Source organism: Natator depressus, chromosome 2 (assembly GCF_965152275.1).
Source record: "Natator depressus isolate rNatDep1 chromosome 2, rNatDep2.hap1, whole genome shotgun sequence".
Taxonomy (NCBI): Eukaryota; Metazoa; Chordata; order Testudines; family Cheloniidae; genus Natator; species Natator depressus.
Window position 1 is genome coordinate 29,326,846 of NC_134235.1, and position 22,914 is coordinate 29,349,759.

At 43.9% G+C, this 22,914-nt stretch overlaps 1 protein-coding gene across 1 annotated transcript in view; it reads left to right on the forward strand.

The window, feature by feature from the left end:
* The window catches only part of CSMD3 (CUB and Sushi multiple domains 3), a 1,169,988-nt gene that overhangs the window by 961,073 nt on the left and 186,001 nt on the right, over positions 1 to 22,914 (forward strand). The window contains exons 37-38 of the mRNA XM_074943928.1: positions 7,981 to 8,077; positions 9,406 to 9,510. Coding sequence (XP_074800029.1) covers positions 7,981 to 8,077; positions 9,406 to 9,510 — 202 coding nt within the window. The remainder of the gene's footprint in view (positions 1 to 7,980; positions 8,078 to 9,405; positions 9,511 to 22,914) is intronic.

Here is a 22,914-nt window from a genome sequence, read left to right on the forward strand (position 1 = left end):
AACCCCCCCGCAGTTGGCCGGAAAGGCCAGGGCGGGAAGAAAGGAAAGGGCCCCGGTAAAACCACTAGGCCCTCCATGGCAGGGGCTGCCCCCACCGCTGTGGCCTCGTCATCGACCATGGCGTCCCTCCCTGCTGGTCCCTCTACCAGCTCTGTGAACGTCCCTCCCCCGGCCCCCAGGATGTATGCCCGGGCGGTGGCAGGCTCCCCCCTGCCTGCCGCCTTGTCATCTCGCCCACCCACTGCCTCCGCTACCATCACCAGTGGCCAGGGCCCCTTCCCCACCTTGACCAGGAGACACGGTGTCCGTTGCCTCCTGGTGCCCGCCTCGCCCCACGTGGAGACATACGTGCAGGCGTTGGCGAAGGTGGTAGGACCCATGGCTATTGTGGCGGCCTCCAAAATGTATGGGAAGGTCGTTTTTTTCTTAGCTTCGGAGGCTGCCGCCCAGGAGGCGGTGGAGAAGGGCCTGGCGGTGTGGGGGGGTGTTCATCCCCCTGGAGCCGCTAGAGGACCTGGGCGTCCGCCTAGTCCTGATCTCTGTTCCTCCTTTTTTACCCAATGCCGCCCTGTTACCCGCTCTCTCCACCCTGGGGAAATCCATCTCTGTCATCAGCTCTCTCCCGTTGGGCTGCAAGGACCCCACCCTCCGTCACGTCCTCTCGTTCCGCCGGCAAGTGCAGCTTCTACCGCTGCCGGCGGCACATGATGGAGTGGCGCTTGAGGGGTTCTTCCTAGTCCCCTACCAGGGAGCCTGTTTCCGGGTCTACTACTCTACTGGAGAGGCCCATTGCTACCTCTGCCAATCAGCGGGGCATGTCCGAAGAGACTGCCCCTTGGCCCAGCGGGGAGGGGCACCCGAGACCCCCGAGACCCGGCAGGACATCGGCTCTGTCGTTGCCGATGCCCCTGGCCACCCGGCACCTGAAACCACCTCTCCTCCTGCTCGATCCACTGCTACTCCCGCCCGGGCCCAAGGGACACCTCCCCTACAACGCCCAGACGAGCAAGGGAGCACTGCCCTCGCTGCTAACAATCTGGCAGAGCCTATGGAGGAGGGCGCAACAAAGATACTACTGGGCATGGGAGAGGGCCCACCCCAAGGGGAACCCTCCCTCCCTCATGCCTCTCCGTTACCCCCCCCCCCAGCCCCTAAGCCATCGCCTCTGCCCCCCGACACGACCCCTGCTAACCAGCCCCCAGACGATGCTATGGAGGGCTGGAGCCTAGTCCAGGGGAAGCGAGGCAAGCGGAAGGCTCGAGCTCCGCTTTACCCATCTGATGCAGAGTCCCTCCAGAAGACCAAGAAGGAGGGCACTGACACTGAGCCTTCCGCTCTGCCCACGAATGAGATCCATCCGCTGGTGTCAGGTGGGGAAGACACGATAGCACTGGAAGGTAGGATCTCCCCTCCGAGTCCCCTGGGGAAGCCCCTTCTGCTCAGACATCACCCGAAACCCCTGCGAACCCCGAGGTGACCGTCGAGGCGGTCGGCAGAGGGGAGACCCCCGGGGTGGCGGAAGGCGACCTCTCCTCCATGTATGAGGAGATGGAGGCCCTAGGTCTGACCCCGGTCACCCAGGGAGAGGATGACCTTCTGCCAGCTGACCTCGATCTGGGCAACCTCACTCCAGTTCCCCTTTCCCCATGCTCCCTTCCTCTAACCGCCTTCCCGGGCAGGGACCCTACAGAAGGTAGTCCACCACCTGATGCCGTAGCTGCCAAATCCACCACAGAGCCTGCACCTGGCATTACTGGGAGCCCCCTCCCCACCCCCTTAACCCTGGAATCTGATCGGGAGACGCCTCCTTTCTGCTGCTTGCCTCCCGAAGCCCACAACCTCGCCTCTTCCCCTGTCCCTGCCCAATCCACCTCCTCCAGTAATGCTATTGCCGCCCCTGGGGTTATTTCCTTCCTTTTTTTAGTGGATCCCCCCTAAGGAGCAGCCTTTGCATTTTCCTGCCATGATCCATTAGGAGCTACAATTTTCCCTCTGCCACCCCCTCTTATCCCAAGGCTTCAGACGGACCTAATAACTTTAGCCTGTCAGAGGCCCCGTCTGTGGTCCACACCCTGCCTGCCCGCCTCAGTGGACCACGAGGCTGCACCAAGGGCCCCACCAGGGAATAACCGGGAAATCGCAACCCCACCCCCCCATGAGCTGCAAAAAGCGTTGCGGGAGTTTTTAGAAGACACCCGTGGCTCCCGCAACAAGGTACAGCTAGCTCTCCAGCGACGGGGGGACTTTGACCAAATCCTCCAAGCCACAAGGGCCCTCATAAGGGAGGGTAGAGGGACAGGAAGGCAAGGTGCCGCGGCCTACGGGCGTGTCTGCAGCTTCCGTGATAATTTATTCATTTACGGGATGGGTCACGGATTGTTGCATGACCCGCTAGGGGCCGCGAACGCCCCCGCCAACAAGGAACCACCGCCCCCCCAGCCCTCCTCATGATGCCTGTCATTATCACAACTTTGAACACCCGAGCTGTAGGATGGCTCTCCGCAGGTCCCAAGTGCTCTGTTTCCTTGGGGAGAGGGGGTACTCTGTGGTTTTCCTGCAGGAGACCCATACGGATCCGACCACCGAGGACAGCTGGCGGCTGGAGTGGGGGGACGGGGTCTACTTTAGCCATTTCACGATTCGACAGGCTGGAGTGGTGACCCTGTTCTCCCCCGACCTACAGCCCGTGGTGCTAGGGGTCACTGAGGCCGTGCTGGGCCACCTGCTGCATCTCCGAGTCCATATGGAGGGTCTCATGATCAACCTCGTTAACATTTATGCCCTGACAACGAGCCCGAAGCGGCCGCAATTCTATCAGCGGGTGTCTGCCTTCCTCAGCACCCTAGATTCTCATGAGTGCCTAGTCCTGGGAGGGGACTTTAACACCACCCTCGAGGAGCAGGTCCGCTCGGGGACCGAGCTGAGCCCAGCCGCCATGAACATTCTCCGAGAAATAGTCGAACATCGCTCCCTAGTGGACGTCTGGCGTGACCACCACCCGGATGACACTTCCACGTTCACCTTTGTCCTGGTGGAGGCCCATCGGTCACACCACTCCCAGTTGGACCGTATTTATTTATCACGTTTCCATCTTTCACGAGCCCACTCCTCCAACATTCGGCCGGCCTCATTTTCTGACCATCATCTAGCCACCATAACAGCCTCCCTCCGTGAAGAGAGGCCGGGGCCAGCCTATTGGCATTTTAACAACAGCATGTTGGAGGATGAGGGCTTCGTGATGTCTTTCCGGGAGTTCTGGCTGGCCTGGTGAGAGCAGCGGCGTGCCTTTCCCTCGGTGCGGCGATGGTGGGATCTAGGGAAGGTGCGCGCCAAGCTCTTCTGCCGTGACTACACCCAGGGCACCAGGCGACGGAGAAATGCGGCGATAGAGCAGTTGGAACGGGAGGTCTTAGAGATGGAGAGGGACCCGTTCCTCTGCGGAGCGTGCCGGGAGAAGTGGGAGGAACTCCGGGCCCTTGAGGACCATCGGGCCCAAGATGCCTTTGTTCAATCCCGCATCTTCCTCCTTCGGGAGATGGATCGCGGCTCCCGCTTCTTCTACGCCCTGGAGAAAATGAGGGGGGCCAAAAAACACGTCACCTGCCTTCTAGCAGAAGATGGCACCCCCCCTCACGGATTCGGTGGAGATGTGTGGGAGGGCCCGTGACTTCTACACAAGCCTTTTCTCCCTGGATCCGACCTTGCAGGGTGCTGTGGGAGGAACTCCCTACGGTCAGCGCGGGCCACCGAGACCGACTAGAGCTGCCTCTCACCCTGGCTGAGTTCTCGGAAGCCCTCCGTCGCATGCCCACCAATAAATCTCCGGGCATGGACGGGCTGACAGTGGAGTTCCACTGTCTGGGCTGAGTCTTTGCAGGGCTGGGTCCTCCCTCTTTCGTGCAGGCGAGCGGTGTCGCCTTGTTGCCAAAGAAGGGGGAGCTGCGCGATTTACGAAATTGGTGTCCCGTCTCACTCCTTAGCACGGACTACAAAATCGTAGCGAAAGCAATCTCGCTGCAGCTAGGGTCCGTGCTGGCGGACGTGATCCACCCAGACCAGACCTACACTGTCCCAAGCCGCAGCATTTTTGACAACCTATTTCTAGTCCAGGACCTTTTGGAACTCGGGCATAGAGACGGTCTGTCGTTCGCCCTCCTGTCTCTTGATCAGGAGAAGGCGTTTGATAGAGTGGACCATGGGTAACCCCTGGGCACTTTGCAGGCTTTTGGATTTGGACCTCAGTTTGTGAGTTTTCTCCGGGTGCTGTATGCCTCCGTGGAGTGTTTGGTTAGGCTCAACTGGACCCTGACCAAACCGGTCAGCTTCGGGCAAGGAGTATGGCAGGGATGCCCCCTCTCGGGCAGCTGTACGGTCTGGCGATCAAGCCCTTCCTCTGTCTCCTCCAAAGGAGGTTGACAGGGTTGGTGCTGCGGGAGCCGGAGCTGCAGCTGGTCCTGTCGGCGTATGCTGATGACGTACTCCTCGTGGTCCAGGACCCAGGCAACTTGGCACGGGTGGAGGCTTGCCAGGCCATCTATTCGGCAGCCTCCTCCGCCCGAGTCAACTGGGTCAAGAGCTCTGGCTTGGCGGTGGGGGACTGGTGACAGGTGAACTCCCTCCCACCCACACTTCAGACTATCCAGTGGAACGCGGATCCGCTGCTCTACCTAGGCATTTACCTTTCTGCCACGCACCCTTGTCCGCCGGAGAACTGGCAAAATTTAGAAGGCGGGGTGATAGAGCGGCTCCGGAAATGGACGAAGCTACTCCGATGTCTCTCCCTCCGAGGGAGAGCGCTGGTTCTTAACCTACTAGTCCTGTCCATGCTCTGGTACCGGCTCAACACCCTGGTCCCGGCCCCGGGTATCCTGACCAACCTCCGGACATCGATTCTGGAGTTCTTTTGGTCAGGAATGCACTGGGCCCCTGTTGGGGTTCTTCATCTACCCTTGAAGGAAGGAGGTCAGGGCCTGAAGTGTCTGCACACTCAGGTCCGTGTCTTCCGCCTCCAGGCCCTGCAGAGGCTCCTCTATAGTGCAGGTAGTTCGACGTGGAGCATACTGGCGCACGCCTTCCTACGCCGCTTCCAAGGGCTCCGATACGACCGGCAGCTCTTTTATCTCTGTCCGAGAGGTTTTCCGCGAGACCTCTCCAGGCTGCCGGTCTTCTACCAGGACCTCCTCCGGACCTGGAAACTGTTTTCAATGACCAGGTCCGCGACGGCCACCATGGGAGCAGATCTCCTCGCGGAGCCCCTGCTACACAACCCCCAGCTCCATGTGCAGGTGGCAGAGTCCCGCTCAGTGCGCCAGAGTTTGGTCCTGGTGGAAGTCACGAGAGTCGGAGACCTCCTGGACTACGACTGGGGAGACTGGCTGGATCCCCTGATGCTCATTCGGCACATGGGGTTCTCCAGCCCTCGTATCCCCCGGCGCGTACTTCAGGAGGTGAAGGCTGCTTTGATGCCCGCTGCTCGGGCTTATCTCAACCAAGCCCTTCGCGAGGGTGCACCCCGCCCACCCTCTACCCCAGGCCCACTGGACCTTTCAATTGGGCCCCTACCCCGTAGATCCCAACAAACCCCTCACCCTTTCACTGCGAGCTGGCTGCATGAAGTGCAGCCGGTCAGCTTCCAAACCGCGCCAAGGAAACATCTATACACACTCACGCTTCACACCCTTCATGCCCTCACCCTGGTGTCCCGCCCCAATACAAAGTGGCGGGACCTCCTGCCACCTTTGGAGGGTGAGCAGCCCCGGTGGGCCAGCCTGTATTCCACCTTGGTCCCGAGGCCCGTCGGGGACATCAGTTGGAGGCTTCTTCACGGACCTGTGAGCACGGGTGTGTTTTGACGCGGTTCACCCCCATCCCAGATACTTGCCCTTTTTGCAAGGTGAGGGAAACCCTGGCACACGTATATTTAGAGTGTGCCAGGCTGCAGCCCCTTTTCCAGCTCCTCACAAATATTTTATTACGCTTTTGGCTGCATTTTTCCCCTCACCTTTTCATTTACACACTCCCCATCCGTGGCCCCACAAAGTCGCGAGATCTCCTGGTTAACCTCCTCTTAGCCCTAGCTAAAACAGCCATCTATAAAACCAGAGAGAGGAGGTTGGCCAATGAAGCTTCCTGCGACTGTAGGGCCATTTTCCGATCCTCAGTACACTCACTTATCCGGGTGGAGTTCCTCTGGGCGGCGTCCACTGACTCCCTTGATGCCTTCGAGGAGCAGTGGGCGTTGTCGGAGGTTCTCTGCTCAGTGACCCCATCCGGTTCCCTCCGTCTGACCCTTTGATTGAGGGGAAGAGCGAGAGACCCCAGCCCCAGCCATTGCCGCTGTGGATACCATCATCACCGTGACCTAGGAGGGGCCTTTTCACACGTGGGTGCATGCACCGCCCCAAACTGCCCACCCCGCAGCCTTGCCCATCTTCTTAGGCACTCTCAGGAGAGGAATAGTTGGTGACACTGGTCGTGGCACTACATAAATCGAGGGGGTGGAAGACCATGAGTGTCGAGGAAGCCCCCCCACTCTGGGCCCAGGCAAGCCTGAACACTTCTCTCCCCTGAAGGCTGCTGTGTTATACATTGCATTTGCTTTTGTTTTGTTGCATAGTTTTGTTTTATCTTCTTTGGTGATTTGTGTAAGTGTGTTACGCAAATAATTTTTTTTTTTTGCTTCAAAAAAAAATTACTCTCCTGTAGCCATCTGGCCCGATCCTGTCACAATATAAAATAATGGGTCTAAATTAGCTGTTACCACACAAGAAAGAGATCTTGAAGTCATTGTGGATAGTTCTCTGAAAACATCCACCCAATATGCAGCGGCAGTCAAAAAAGTGAACAGAATGCTGGGAATAATTAAGAAAGGAATAGATAATAGGACAGAAAATGTCATGTTGCCTCTATATAAATCCATGGTACGCCCACATCTTCAGTACTTTGTGCAGACGTGGTTGCCCCATCTCGAAAAAGATATATTGGAATTGGAAAAGTTTTGAAAAAGGCAACAAAAATGGTTAGGAGTATGGAATGGCTTCCGTATGAGGAGATATTAATAAGACTGGGACTTTTCAGCTTGGAAAAGAGACGGCTAAGGGGAGATATGATTGAGGTCTGTAAAATCATGACTGGTATAGAGACAGTAGATAAGGAAGTGTTGTTTACTACTTCTCATAACACAAGAACTAGGGGGTCACCAAATGAAATTAATAGGCAGCAGATTTAAAACAAATAAAAGGAAGTATTTCTTCACACAATACCACGGTCAACCTGTGGAACTCCTTGCCAGAGGATGTTGTGAAGGCCAAGACCAAAACAGGTTTCAAGAACTATCATGGAGGATATATCATGGAGTATCGGTCCATCAGTGACTATTAGCCAGGATGGGCAGAGATGGTGTCCCTAGCCTCTGTTTGCTAGAAGCTGGGAATGAGTGACAGGGGATGGATCACTTGATGATTACCTGTTCTGTTCATTCCCTCTGGGGCACCTGGCACTGGCCACTGTCAGAAAACAGGATACTGGCCTTGATGGACCTTTGCTCTGACCCAGTAGGGCCATTCTTATGTTCTTATGTACGTCTTTATGTGCCTGAATACCTTTATAAATCTGGCCTTTTGTTCCATTTTCCCCCTCAGTGGTCTTCAAATATCATCCATCGAGCCATAGCGTGTCCTCAGTTAGCACACAAGGCTCTGTGGTTCCTTTCAGAGGCAACATATTGTCCTAGCTAATGGTCACAAAATTTATAAGTCAGAATCAGAGATTTGAAAAACCAAAGAAACATTTTTTGCTAGCTTCACGAGCTGGGGTTTTCTACTCCCAGTAAAGAGCATAGCTTTACACAACTTTTGCATGATTCAGAATGACAACTTGTAACTACAGGATTGCTGTTGGCATAAGTAGACACAGACTATAATTTACAGGTTTTTTTCTGTAAATTAAATCATACTCTGTGCCTTCCATTTTCATTCTTAGGTGCAGGTTGTGAGTTTTGCTACAGAGCACAACTGGGATTCTTTGGACTTTTACGATGGTGCTGACAACAATGCTCCAAGGCTTGGAAGTTATTCAGGTGAGTGAGGAGAGTGTATACCAAGTAAATTATAGATGCAGCTCTTTATTGTAAACACAAAGCTCTTTGTAGTTCTTTTCTGTGTTTCTTCTGAAAGTGACAGTTCACACTTGTTATAGCCTTTGTTCCAGCCAACAGGGCCTTGAATCGTAATGCTGAAAACTTGAAAGATTTTTTAAAATATATTACGAGTGAAATTTAGAGGGCCTCAAAGTACATGCAATATTCCCATGGATGTCATCTCCTACTGCTGTAATGATTCCGTGGTTTCATACATATAGAAAAATAATGGCCTTCGGTTCCAAAAATACACTCCTGTATTTCTATTCTGTTTTTGGTTTTTTGGTTTTTGGGTTTTTTTTATGTTACTATTTATTTAGTCCCCAGTCCTGCAACAGGGTTTGTGAGGGCACAGATCTTAGAGAAATTTTAATAAATAGTTAACCATCCTATTCTCTGGCTGCCTTCTCCATTAAATTGAATTAAATTAAAACATGCATTTCAGCTTAATATAAAGGACGGCCAATTAATATCCACCATTTCCCCAACCTTCAGCCAACCCTCTCATGAAAAGAAAACTCTTAATAGCTGTCACAATGCACAAAATGGAAGAGCACAGAAGTCCAGAACCAAAAGAAGTGTTTCTCTCTGTGTTTCTTGGCAGAAGAGTGTGTGTATCAGATTGATTCATTGATTTATCTTTGAAAATATCTCCATTATCTCTTAAAGTATGGCTTGTATCTTCTCTAGATCATCCACACCCTTGTTGTACTTTCTTCCATTCCACCCCTTCCTTTTTGTTAAATGTCATCCAGGAACTACTCTATAAGACCACTGTTCTGTCCTCCAAAATCCTCCTCAATACCCATGTGTGCTTTGATATTGACAAGTAATAAGCTGACTAGCAATGGAGATGTGTTAAGAATTGCTTGCTATATTTAATTGTAACTGTTCAGATCATAGTAATTATAGTATTTGCACCTTTCTTTTATGCCACTCTTAATAAATAATACTCCTTTTCCTAATAAAAGTGTGTGAGTGGGAAACCTGCAAATTAGACCAAATGGCTCTAGTAACTACAGCTCTCTCCTCCAAGCCTGTGATACATTGAGCATGTTATCGAATCTCTAAGAGGAACTGGTATACAACAACACTCCCACAGTGATGCCCTCTCGCTGAAGCTGGTTATACGGTATATTCGGTGAACTTCTGTGCCTTTTTTATTTACATTTTTCTGGAAGAATATCATATAGCTACTTATGAATAACTCTGGATTTCTGCTTTGAAGCATCGTCATAATGGAATAATATTTTGCTTTCTCTTTTCAGGAACTACAATTCCTCTACTGCTCAACAGCACATCTAACAACTTATACCTAAACTTTCAGTCTGATATTAGTGTTTCAGCTGCTGGGTTTCATCTTGAATATACAGGTAATCCACATACAATAGATTAAGTCAAAGAGTTTGTTGAAAGGTGTTATTTTTCAGACATACATGTATGCTGTGAAGGGGTAAAGTTCAACCTGTTGCACACAATGAGCCAATCACTCATACCTTTGAAGTCAATGGCAACCTTTGATTCCAATGGAAACAAGACTAGACCTGCAGTCTGTGTCGCTGGGAGTGGCATGTCTAATTCATTTTGTACTCCCCTTATGTTTTCTCATGTGTGAATGCTTTTCTGATTACACCATAGTGAGGAGTAAATACAGGTAAATTTTTGTACATAGCACCCGCACAAAATTTTGAGTCCATAACCCAAGGCAAAAGAGACAAAGAAAGATTAAGTACCTTTTATGCATATTGTTATTACAGTAATTATAATAACCTTGTATTATTGCGTTCATGGACTAATTAAGAATAATTTACTTAGATACTGCCAATAATTTTAAATATTTTTAAATGTATTATTTGATATAGTGAAAAAAAATTTCCATTACGTAGATCTGAAAAGAGAACATTCATTTCTGAAATAATCTAGCTAAAGCACACTAATCTGTTGTGCGATTCCACAACTAGTCAGTGAAGGAACTAAATGCTGTAATTACCTAATCAAATACACAACATTCATTTAAAATAAGTTTTCCACATGGAAGAGAAGATTCAGTAGCATAAGCATCATATTCCATCTAAAAACCTATATAGTTATAGAACATCTCTCAATTTAGGGTCTTCAGTGATTGTGGAAAGCCGGAATGTCCATAGCAAAATTAAATGATCTTGTACTAAAGCTAAGTGCTGTTAATATTGTTATTTTGTATTACTAGTGACTTGTACTACTTCCTCTGCTAATTAAGAACCATCACAACCTTCATCACCTTCTGCTGCAAGTGTAAAGTGTACTTCTTCAGTCTTGCCTTCTCTAATATAAACACCTGACAAAGTGTATATATAATTTATTTAAAAAAAAAACCACCAAAACAAACCACTTCATTGAACACATATTTTTCCCTGGGAAAAAGATGAAAGAAATTAAAAGCCACATGTGACAGATGTTAGTCATGTTGCTTCATAAATTATTGGAAAGTGTTCAGATATGATGATGAGGATGGTATAAGAACCTGAACAGAACAGAAGAGAATTATCTGAAAAATTCTCATTGTTGATGACAGTAGTAGTAATACAAGCGTCTTCTCATTTCTACTTATTTATAACAATAATTATGACAATATTTTATGATTAAATTGGATTGTCTCAGCCAGTCCTTGCGCAAGAATTCTGACAGTCATTGATAGAGTTCTTTACATTTTTCCTAGGTGCACAATTCCCTGTGCACTAATTGGTTCTGTTGACTAATACGTATAATTACTGATCTTCTGAGCAGTTTTACAGTATGCAAATCCCATACTTGACAATCTATATTAATTAGTCAGAAGGCAGGGTCTTGCACAATCGCTACATGGTCATTTCTCTATAACTGTACACTTGGTATTGGTTACTGTAATTCTTCTGATCTGGTTAGCTTCTGTACTAAGAATTTTCCAGCTGTTTTCCTTCTGAAAGGGTACCACTTCAGCTTCTCACATCTGTAGAGTGATGAAGAAAAACTCCATAATATAAATAAATACAACAATATATTCAAACAAAATTAAATGAGACTGAACCTGATAAAAGGGAAAGCGTTTTATTTGTTTGTTTGTTTTAATGGTTAAACTTTTCTGAGCTCCATTATCTCTGTTGTCCCCACAGTAACTTTCATAATGTTTATATTGGTTGTTTACAATGGAATACCAGTTCCTCCTTCCAAATATATTTTTGAAATAATATAAAAATATGCATACCTAATCTAAAAGAAAGAGACTTGCCAATAAGAAGAGTTATTGGGAAAGATACATATGAAGGAGGGAGACTGGGAAATGAAGGAGAAAAGGGGGATAAGATGGGGGAGTGAGGAGGATGCACCAAATGCTTTTAGGCTTTTATAGTTTATTTTATTTCATTTTAATTCTTAATATTCTATTAAAATGTCATCTTAATAATACCAACCTATTATTATGTCAGCATAATAATAACAATAGAGCTTCCTCTCTTAATGCTGCAGTAAGTGTATCCTGGGCTAATAAACTCTGAATCCAAAATACCTGGGGAGCCTTGGCCTCCATGTATATTCAGCCCAAGACGTGGTTATCGCCTTGTAAAAAAGAAACACTTCTTCTATATATTGCTAACTGTACTGTACCCACTCATGCCTTTGGACAGTACACTATTCAAAATCTTTTTTACTATTTGTTTTGCTTAGTATTGTTTGCCTCTTATAAAATAACACATTATAAAAGGATATACATACATACATACATACATGTTGTTTTTGTATATAAGATTTAGATGTCATGGTCATCATTCTTGTTTAAAGGAGTGAATTTAATCTAAATCTCAATCAATAAAGACTTACAGGATGTGAATATAATTTTACATGCTTTTTGACAGAAAACACGGTTTCAAGGACTTTAGAGCTTGTTGAATTAATTTTATGTCATTCTTTGATTAAATTAGAAGTTTGATACAGGTAAGTGTGTTGACATAATATATTTAGTCATCTGCAAACTGATTGACTTAGTATAACATGACATTCTGAATAAAAAAAATACTATATAAATTCAATATATTATATAATAAAGGGATTAACAAGTGGCTAATTGATTGACCTCATAATGTAATTCTTAATGGACAAGCATGGGGGTAGTGAAGTCTGAAAGGTATTTGTGCTCCACCCATTGCCATTTAGTATTTTTATCAATAACATAGAAGAAACCATGAAATCATTGCTGATTAACTTTGCAGGTGACACAAAGGTTAATGCAGTAGTAAATTAAAGTGCAGTACTAAATTAAAATTTCTACAGATCTATCTGGAGAGTTTGCTGTGTGAGACACAATTGTACATTTGTTTTAACTGAGCCAAAAGGCAAAGTCATATATCTAGGAACAAAGGACATAGGCCACACTTACATGGTGGGGGACTGTATCCTGGAAAACAATTAATCTGAAAAAAGATTTATGGGTGACAGTTTATAATAAATTGAACATGGCCTTCCAGTGGAATGCTGTGGATTGGAGTGCGAATGTATTCCTTGGATATATAAAAAGTGAGAAATGAGTGGGGATAGGGAACTGGAATTACTTCTCATTACAATATTGGTGAGGCAGAATACTGTGACAAAGTTTTGGTGTCCACAATTTAAACTGGATGTTGAAAAATAGGAGTGTGTTTAGAGAGCTCAAAGAATGAACTGGTATATAGAAAACACAGCTTACATTGAGAGACTTAAAAAGGTGAAACTATTATTTTATTGAAGAGGAGATTAAGAGATGACTTGATCACGATCTATAAGTACTTATAGAAGGAGAAGATAACTGAGGATAGCACTCAATGTATTAGAAAAAGACGAAACAAGATCCAATAACTGGAAGTTGAAGCTAGAAAAATTCAAATGGAAAACAAGGCACAAATTAACCAGTGGAACAGATAACCAAGGGATGTGGTACATTCTCCATCGCTTGGAGATATAAATATGGATATAAAAGATATCCTCTATTTCATACACAAGTAATTGGGCTCTGTGTAAGAATTATTGAGTAAAGAGCTATGGCTTGTGGTATGGAGGTCAGAATAAATTCTGGCTTTGAAATCTATGAAATTGTATAGATCATATAAGTGAATCATCACTGAGGAAGAAATTAAGCTGTAAAAATTATGACAATTACTCATCAAGTATAATATAAAAATTAAAAATTGAATTAATTGAATTAAACATAAGTGCTTATATAGTTTTAAATGTAGCATATGCATAATCAGCAAATGCAAGAACAAATATGTAGGAGCATAAAAAGATCACAATTTATTCTACAGTATATGGAATCTCAGAAAGTGTGTGTGTGTGTGTGTTTGCATGTGAGCACAGTCCTATATAGCCAGGCAAAATAGTAGAACTTGTGTAATTGAGACTTAAAGACAATAGGAAACATGTTATTCACACACACATACCCCATCACCACCACAAAACAATATTGTTCTGTGCTGCTGGAATACTGTGAGAACCCATTCTCTGTCAGAACAAAGCAATGGTTATCAAGGATGGACCTCTGGATCCTGGTTTATCCCATGGATTTGTTTAATCTGACAAGAAGACAAATTCTTCATTACTTCGCACATGGTTTGATGGGAGTTGTTGTGGATTGGGAAAAGGCATCTTCAAATATCCCTTCTTATTTTAGCAAGAGATTGAGAGGGGTGATTTGATCAGACCAGCAGAGGAGGTGGCCACTCCCTGGAGTACTGGTTGGAAGAAGGCAATGGGGTACCAAGGTTATCCTCCTTGTCTCTCCTGAGTGCTCAGCATGCACATAGTGGGTCTACTTGAGCCTGGGCTTTGGAGAGTAGAGTAGAATCTCCACTTTGCTTGGGCATGCACTGGCCAGTTTAGGAGGCTGAGGGAGCTGATTGGCTCCAGTGAAAGACCCCACCATCACTCCCCATGGTATGAATCCCCAGGCACAACAGTCATTTTTGCTGCTGGAAGGTGCCCCACTCCCCTGCCTTATAAGTGCTGTATCTGTCAGAGCTGGGTTTCCAGGCTTGTTGTGGGTCTAACCCAATCACCTTTTGGGGTCAGAAAGGAACTTTTTCTTCTGGGCAGTATTGGCAAGGTGGCTTTTCGGGTATTTGTTTGTTTTGTTTTGTTTTTCCACTTTTCTCACTGTGTCTTGGAAGTAGGGGATAATAAGTACAGAGATAACACCCCATCCTTCAACACCCCCCATCCCTAATTGTATGGGGATAATCAATATGGTCCTAACTTCTGTCTAGTGTCTTCTGAGCATGGTAAGAGGCTTTACGGTTCCAGTTTCTGTGGTAAACCTGAGCACATGACCCACAAGCATTGGGAGATCCTATTAGGCCGTGAGGTGAGGGGAAATTTTAAATCTTGTCAGACTGAGCCCCCATTATCTGTCCCCTTGTATTCCTTCATGGTGGGAAGGTGGAGGGATTCTGCAGGGGCTGAATCATGAATTTGATAGCAGAATGTTGGCAAAGGAAACCAAGCCTCATTCTTTGTTTGCATTGCATTAAGACAAGATGGTAAGTGGTTTGTTTGTTTGTAATTCATTAGCGTGTCAGACATTTGTGTTGCACGTTCCAAGTAAATTAGATCAGGTTATTTTAGTTTATTTTAGCACTAGTTCTTCTTCCATATTTACACTGTCACTGCATAGAAACAGATATGAAGAAAATTAGGATACGAGGAAGCCTACTTTAAATATGCTGATACAATATAATTGGCATTTTCTTTCAATGTGTTCATTTGTATTGTTTTTCATTGGAAGAAAACCTTCTTAACCTTTGGAGGTAACAGGCACACATATTATATATTCTTCTACACATTTATTTGTTGATTAAAAATTGGCACATTCCCAACCACCAGTCCAGGTACTGAACCTGGTACTAATTATACTTCCCTATGCCAACATGCCGCTGAAACCTCAGGGCAGATTTAGCATCACCTTCTCTCAGGATTGTCCACTTGAGAGAATCAGCTTTAATTTTCAGTCAGGATTCCATAAGAGCCTACAGTGGAGTCTGCTAAAGGCATGTGCTGATTTAGCACGCACCAGCCCCCCTCTGATCATATACCCCCCAGCTTCCTTGACCATATACCACACCTGGCCAGAATTTCCTGCTTTGCACCTTTAGTTGCTAGGCAATTGTGGCTACTTTTTGATTGCCACACTCTTGGCCATAGCAGCAGTGGTGCTGAGGCAACGCCCAGGGTGCCAGGGTTGGGGGGCACCGGGATTGGGGTGCTATTTTTGTTGTTAGCGACAAAAGGGCCAGGGTATAGTGCCACAATTCTCCCCCATGCAGGTCAGATGGTCTTTGAGTATTACTATTTCAGATATTCTGTAAGTGGATTAATTTTTTACTAACCTCCTAGAATGTTCTGAACCTTTGTGGAATTTTGTGGCTCTTCCAGATTTTCTGAGAATTCATTTTCCTTGAACCTCCTAAAATGTTGTCAGCCATGCCCTTGTGGGTATATGAGGGGGTGGGGCATCGCCAGTCAGTTAGTGAGATATAAAAACAAACCGTAGTGAAGTTGGAGCCCAGGTGCAATATTGTAAACCTTGTTTTACTGTGTAATTGTGAAAAATGTACTTGTGTTTTAAGAGGTGAAGAGTGTAAGTAGCAACTAATAAAGGACATATTTAATGAGACACCAGAGATATCTATCAAACACCTATTTAAACAACAATATAAAAGAAATATTGTTAGTTCTTCTGCCATGCTTTTGCCGTCGTGACTGCTACTACTTTGATGAGAAGCTGCCTTGATTATGTTGTGGTCTACAGAGGTGCCATCACTGCTGACAAGGAAATCGCAGAAAAAGCATATTAATTGGAAGAAGAGACAGTTTGGTAACGAGGATAGAGATGAAGTGATGAGAAGCTCGGAAGAAAAGTTCAAGAGGGAGGGTTTTTTGCTCACTCATTGACACTGCTTGAGTGTCCATTGAAGAAAGGTTCGAACAACTGAAGCACCACAAAAAGACTTGGGCAGTTGTCTGACCTTAGTAAGACAGGAAAACACTCGTGAACAATTGGTACAGACCTTCAGTAGATGTTGACACATGGAGAGTGTTCAGATGTTAATGATAATGTCTATGTCGAACTGGACAACATCCATCACATTTTGCCACATGGGAAGCACTCTCTACTCCAAGTTCTCCAATTCACTCACAATGCAGAGCTGAAGGACGCTATTCCTAATGTATGGATAGCTTTGAGGATTCCGCTCACGCTGCCAGTCACAGTTGCAAGTAGAACTTTTTGAATCTCAGGTTCATTAAAACATATCTTTGATCGACGATGGCCGATGAGAGACTGACATCGCTTTCTGTTTTATGGCTTGAAAATGCCATTGGCCAGTCTTTGGATCTCTGTGACACTGTGTTTCGGTTTGCGACCTTTTGAACTAAAGGACTAGGTTTAACATTCTAAGGCTGTCACCTACTGTAACACTATTTAATACTGCCCGCCCCCTCCCCCCCCCAGTGTTGGTGCACAGTTCAATTTCTTGATGTTAGTACATTTCAGTTATTCTTAAAATTAAAAAGTTTCTATAGGCTTAGAGGAAACATTTTTTTTATTTGCTTATATATGGCATGAATAAATACAGATTTACAGATCCTAGAGTACAAATTTATTGTCTTATATGACAGGGATATATCATACATGCAAATTGTGCGTCAAATTCATGAAATGGGGTACAAATCCAATAAAAAAATAAGGTATTCAAAAGTTTAACAAATGGAGGAGGGTGAAGATGTCCCTCGCCTCAGGTGCCATTTGGTCTAAGAACGGCCCTGACTAGAAGCATGTGCATTATTCAATATAGTGTATATCATTTAGACCCATCTTTCATAATATAGAGTAGACAAGTCTATGGGAAAATACTTTCCCTTGTCATAGTGATCATTTTTCATTTCAAATGGGAATTTTCAAGAGCAACGCTTCCATCTGTTTCAATCCAAATACATCCTTCATTAATAGTTATTTTGTACACTTCCCTGTCCTGAGTGACAATGTTTGAATTACTGAGAAATCCAGATGTGCTTCTTCATGTAACTAGCCAAGGAGAACTGGCACTTATTTTTACAAAATAGTTTAGACTGGGTGTAATGACACATCTGCTTTGCATCAAGGTATTGAACATATATACCCAAAACCGGAATAGGGCTCTTTTCTCATCATTACTCTTTTTCCTGTGTGTGTTTTATATAGAGTCCTTAAGTATTTTTAATAGGCATAATTAAGGCTACGATTTGGTCACGGAGGTCGTGGAAGTCACCTCTGTGACTTCAGCCCTCAGCCGCTGGGAGCTGCAAGGTACCGTCACCTCCTGTGGTGGAATCCCGTGACTGCGGGCAGCCTGGTGGGAATCCCATGGCAGCTTCACAGGCGCCGTGGCTGAGGGCAGCGGGGAGGAATCCCCTGGCAGCTCCCCAGCCACCGGGGCCACAGGACGCAGTGGGGGCATCCCCCAACAGCTCCCCAGCCGCTGGGACCGCGGGTGGAGGGGAGGAATCCCCCAGCAGCTCCCCAGCCGCCATAAAAGGGGGTCCCACCCAGCTCCCAGTCACTGGGCGGGGGCCGCAGCTCCCAGCCACAGCAGGGCAGGGTGCTGAACACTCCTCCCTCCCTGTTTTGTCATGGACATTTTTAGTAAAATTCAGGGACAGGTCACAGCGTGCGTGAATTTTTGTTAATGCCTGTGATCTGTCCGTGACTTTTACTAAAAATGTCCATGACAAAATCATAGCCTTAAGCATAATGCATGAACTATGAACTACCCTAAATATGTAAACACACTGCGTTGACTCAAGTCTCTCAAAATTTAATGTAACAGAGTGTTTTGTAATGGTTAAATACAGTTCGTGTATTGATTCTTACTCTATAGAGTTTTAGGCTTACTGTAAATTGTTGTCTTTACTCCTTCTACTAATTAGGTAATGGATTACTATTAATAGTATTTTGAGATTAATTGGGTGCCCATCAATATTAATTGCCTCATACCTATTTTCTGCCTATGCAACACCTATTTCAATTTAGCAATGAATACAAGCTGCCAACATACATTTAAAAAGCAACTCCTGCACAATCATATATTTAGTATCTGCCATCATTTTAACATCATTAGCTGACAAGAACATCCATAAAAATAAAGAGGACTAAAAATTAAAAAGTGAATTATTACTTTTAAGGCTTCTGTATTTGAACTGTACTTTATCCACAACTTCCTTTGTGATGTTTCATTTTTAGAGCAAATTATTAATGCAAAAAGGTATTTGTGAACATTTGGGGGAGGGGGGCATGAAAGAACGAGACATTTGCTTCCATGGTTTTCACAACCCTTTCCCTTTATCATTCGTATTAGTAAGTTAAGTGTGTGGGGGTTTTTTTGTTTTTCTTTTTTTAATCACAAGTATTCAAGAGATGCAAAAGTCTTGAAAAAATACTCTTGTACTGAACTGACCATGTTGAAATCCTTTTTGATTCTCATTCTCTTGTTTATTAATGTTTTGAATATCCGATTAAGAAGCAGAAACAACTTAGGGAACCAATCATGCACTATGAATAGTGAATAGTCAAAATACACAGTATGTGAACACGCTATACCATCAGCATTCATAACCATCATGATAGTTTACAGGACTTGTGCTAAGTCCCCTATTAATAATAAGAAGGCTGGTCAATGTCATGCTCCAGGTTACTATAGGTCATTGCAAAATTCAAAACTGTACTACTGTACTTTTACCTCTGTACTTCCTTAGGACCAAAAAACCCACTCTCTCCAGTCTTAGGCTATGTTTACACTACAAGCCATGGGTATGATTCCCCTGCTCGTGTACACATACTCACACTATCTCTCATCAAGGTAGCACAAGTACATATAGCACTGTAGCCACAGTACCACTGGTAGTGGCAGTAAATGCATGGCTGAGCCGGGCCGAGTACATACCCACCAGTTTTCAGGTGTTTGTGCTCGGCACGTCTCAGTTGTGCCACCACTGCCATAACCAGTGCTACAGTAGCTACTGTTTATACTCAGGCTAACTTGATGAGAGCTAGTGCGAGTATGGGTACATGAGCAGGGGAATCACACCCCTCACTCGTAGCATAGACATAGCCTTAGTTAGAGGGTGTGAAGGGTGTATTTGGTGTCAGAACTTTGGAAAGGTCCATGGGACTAAGTGTGGTACAGGCAAAGAATTTTGACAAAGTCAGAATCCTCTAAATATTTTGTCCAAAACTTGGATAAACCTAACTCACACTTCTTTTGAGGTTTCAAAACATTGGGTTAACTTTTGTTTTATATAATATCTCATTTTTTAAAATAAAGCTGTTTATTTAGGATATTTGAACAGGTTTACAAAACCTTTCCATATAAATATCAGAGACAAAATGAAAATTGTTACAACAGTCAGCTTTTGTTCAGAGAAACATACAGAAATATAATAATCAAATCTCTCTACTTAACAGGGTATTTCCATATTACAGAGTGAACATATTTACACTAGCCAGGATGTGCTGTTTCTGATGATTTTATTAAATTAAGTGAAATATTTGATTCACATATTTAAAAAACCAGGCACATGTATCAAATGTTCATATTAAAAAAAAGTTGGACAGGTATGCTGTTATTTTTTGCAAGTAAATGTACTTTATCTGAGTATTGAATTAATGATAACCAAATATCTAAGTATCTAGTTGTGCTCTGCATATTTTGCTGACTACAAAATTGGTATGTTAATTTTTCCATAACAACTACCTCCCATATTGTTTTGAACCATTCCTCTAGAGTTGGCTCTGCTCTTCCAGATTCTGTCTGGAAGCAAAATTGCCAGAATACTTTGAGACAGGCTATCCTTGTGGTGTTTGCATCTGATATAGATGCACACTTCAACTCTATTCATTGCCACCATTATGGGGTGGAAAGGGGTAATTTGAATTGCTAGGTACCAAATAATGTTATTGTCAAGGTTCCTCCCCCACTCTGAACTCTAGGGTACAGATGTGGGGACCTGCATGAAAACCTCCTAAGCTTACTTTTACCAGCTTAGGTTAAAACTTCCCCAAGGTACAAATTAATTTTATCCTTTGTCCTTGGAATATCCACTGCCACCACCAAACTCTAACTGGGTTTACTGGGAAACGTAGTTTGGACACGTCTTTCCCCCCAAAATCCTCCCAATCCTTGCACCCCACTTCCTGGGAAAGGTTTGGTAAAAATCCTCACCAATTTGCATAGGTGACCACACACCCAAACCCTTGGATCTGAGAACAATGAAAAAGCATTCAGTGGTCTTACAAGAAGACTTTTAATAGAAATAGAAGTAAATGGAAGTAAAGGAATCACCTCTGTAAAATCAGGGTGGTAGATACCTTACAGGGTAATTAGATTCAAAACATAGAGAATCCCTCTAGGCAAAACCTTAAGTTACAAAAAAGACACACAGACAGAAATAGTCATTCTATTCAGCACAGTTCTTTTCTCAGCCATTTAAAGAAATCATAATCTAACACATACCTAGCTAGATTACTTACTAAAAGTTCTAAGACTCCATTCCTGTTCTATCCCCGGCAAAAGCAGCATACCGACAGACACAGACCCTTTGTTTTTCTCCCTCCTCCCAGCTTTTGAAAGTATCTTGTCTCCTCATTGGTCGTTTTGGTCAGGTGCCAGCGAGGCTACCTTTAGCTTCTTAACCCTTTACAGGTGAGAGGATTTTTCCTCTGGCCAGGAGGGATTTTAAAGGGGTTTACCCTTCCCTTTATATTTATGACAGTTATTTTAAAATTAATAAAGGTATTATGAGAGATAAGCTGGGTGAGGTAATATATTTTATTGGACCAGGTTCTGTTGGTGTGAGAGACAAGCTATTGAGCTTATACATAACTCTTCTTCAGAGCTCTCGGAGTTTGTCTCAAGGTCCCTAGAGTTACCATTTATTTGTTATAGAAATTAAAGTTCAATTACTTATGTTGTACAAAGCACAAATTTAATATCACATATATTGTTTGATCATAGCACAAAAGAAAATAGTATGAAGTTAAAGCAAGGTAAAGTTTAAAATGCAGCTTTTCTGAGTTGGTCCATTAAAAAAGATTCTCACGCACCTTTTCTCTCTAATATCCTGGGACCAACATGGCTACAACTATATTGCATGATAAATACAAAGGCACACAAAAGTTTAATGACCAAAACAAACAAACACAAAATAATTGTATTCATATAATTTTGCATCAGTATGGAGGGTCTGTCCACCTCATATGCTCCAGTATATCTTTTAATTAGATGTTTTCTATGATAACTTATTTTCTCTTGAAGATACTCCTTTTAATAATTAAGTCAGCGGCCATATACTGTACAATTTCATTGTAACCAGCAGCATAGACATAAGTGGTTGCAATTCTAGAGAGAAATGAATTACAAAGATAACTTAGCTGTGAATTTTTGATCTTTATCTGGCAATTTCCACTGTTTTTCTTAGTTTCTATATTTCAAATCCTGTTCCCTTTAAAGTCAGTGGTGCCAGGATTTCACCCTATATTGCATATGTATACTGTGTACCTTTCATGTAAATGACTTCTATGGAATATTTATAGTCTATACAGAGGAGTACACAATATTAAAAGATGCTATACATTTGTATCTGAAATGTTAAAAATGTTTGATATTAAATTATATGATTTGAGAAGGGGTTAAGGTTACACATGTAACTTTAACTTTTACATTTTCTGACATTCGAATATTTCAGCATACCACCTTGACATTATTTTAACAAAGTTTTCTCTATGGAATTTTATATGTAATTTTGAGTCATGTTACATAAATATTACTATGTACACAAGAGATCTAACCCATCTGTTTGTGAAATTATGATGCCTTAAAAAGTCATACAATGAAATTAAGCCAAGATGTTTGTGTTTATCAGCCGGTTAAGGCATTCGTGGAAATATTCAACACACACAATTGTTTTAATCCAACATGTCATTTGGTTTATTTTTCAAAGAAATTTCCCCTCTGTATTGAGGCTGTTGTCCTTTTGTTGTTTTGGAGGGAGGAATAATTTGCCTGTGCTGTATAATGAGAGGTTTTTACCAGAGTTTTAGTTGTTAGAGCTTTTCGTTTGCTTTCCAGGTTTGTGTAGCATGGGATATATTGTCTTTTTATTTAGTAAGGGTGCACTTAAATAAATTCTGTGCATGATTTGAACAAGTGGAAACTTTTAATAGTTCAAGTAATTAATATAGCATAATCAATTCCTCTGAGTTCCCTCATCATATGATTCACTCTTAGGGAGTCTGTGTAAGGAACAGAAGTGGGGCGTAAGTTAAACTGTTTATTTACAAACTGTCTTTTTATTAAGTGAGAGAAGGCAAAGCAGCCTGGCTGCCTCCATGTTTTAGGCTATCTGTTAACTGTGGACATTTTATTACTGCTGAATGTTCAGAAGAAAATAAAAGGAGCCATGTTAACGGTGCAGATATACCAATAAAATAAAGGTTAAAAACTGCCTCCATCCAATTTCCTCAGCTCAGCAATCTGAAAGTTAATGGAGTTTTCACTGCATGAAATGTGTTGGAAAGTACTCTTTTTATTTTTAACTGGCATTTCTGAACCTACTGTGTATTATTTTTCAAGGGAACATTTGTGACCCTGGATTCATAGGAACCTTTTGTAAGAGACTGCAAACAAGTTTTCAGCTTACTTTAATACTGGCTTAACAATCAAAAGCAAAGTTGTCATGTTTAATATTTAAACAAAATGTTCAAT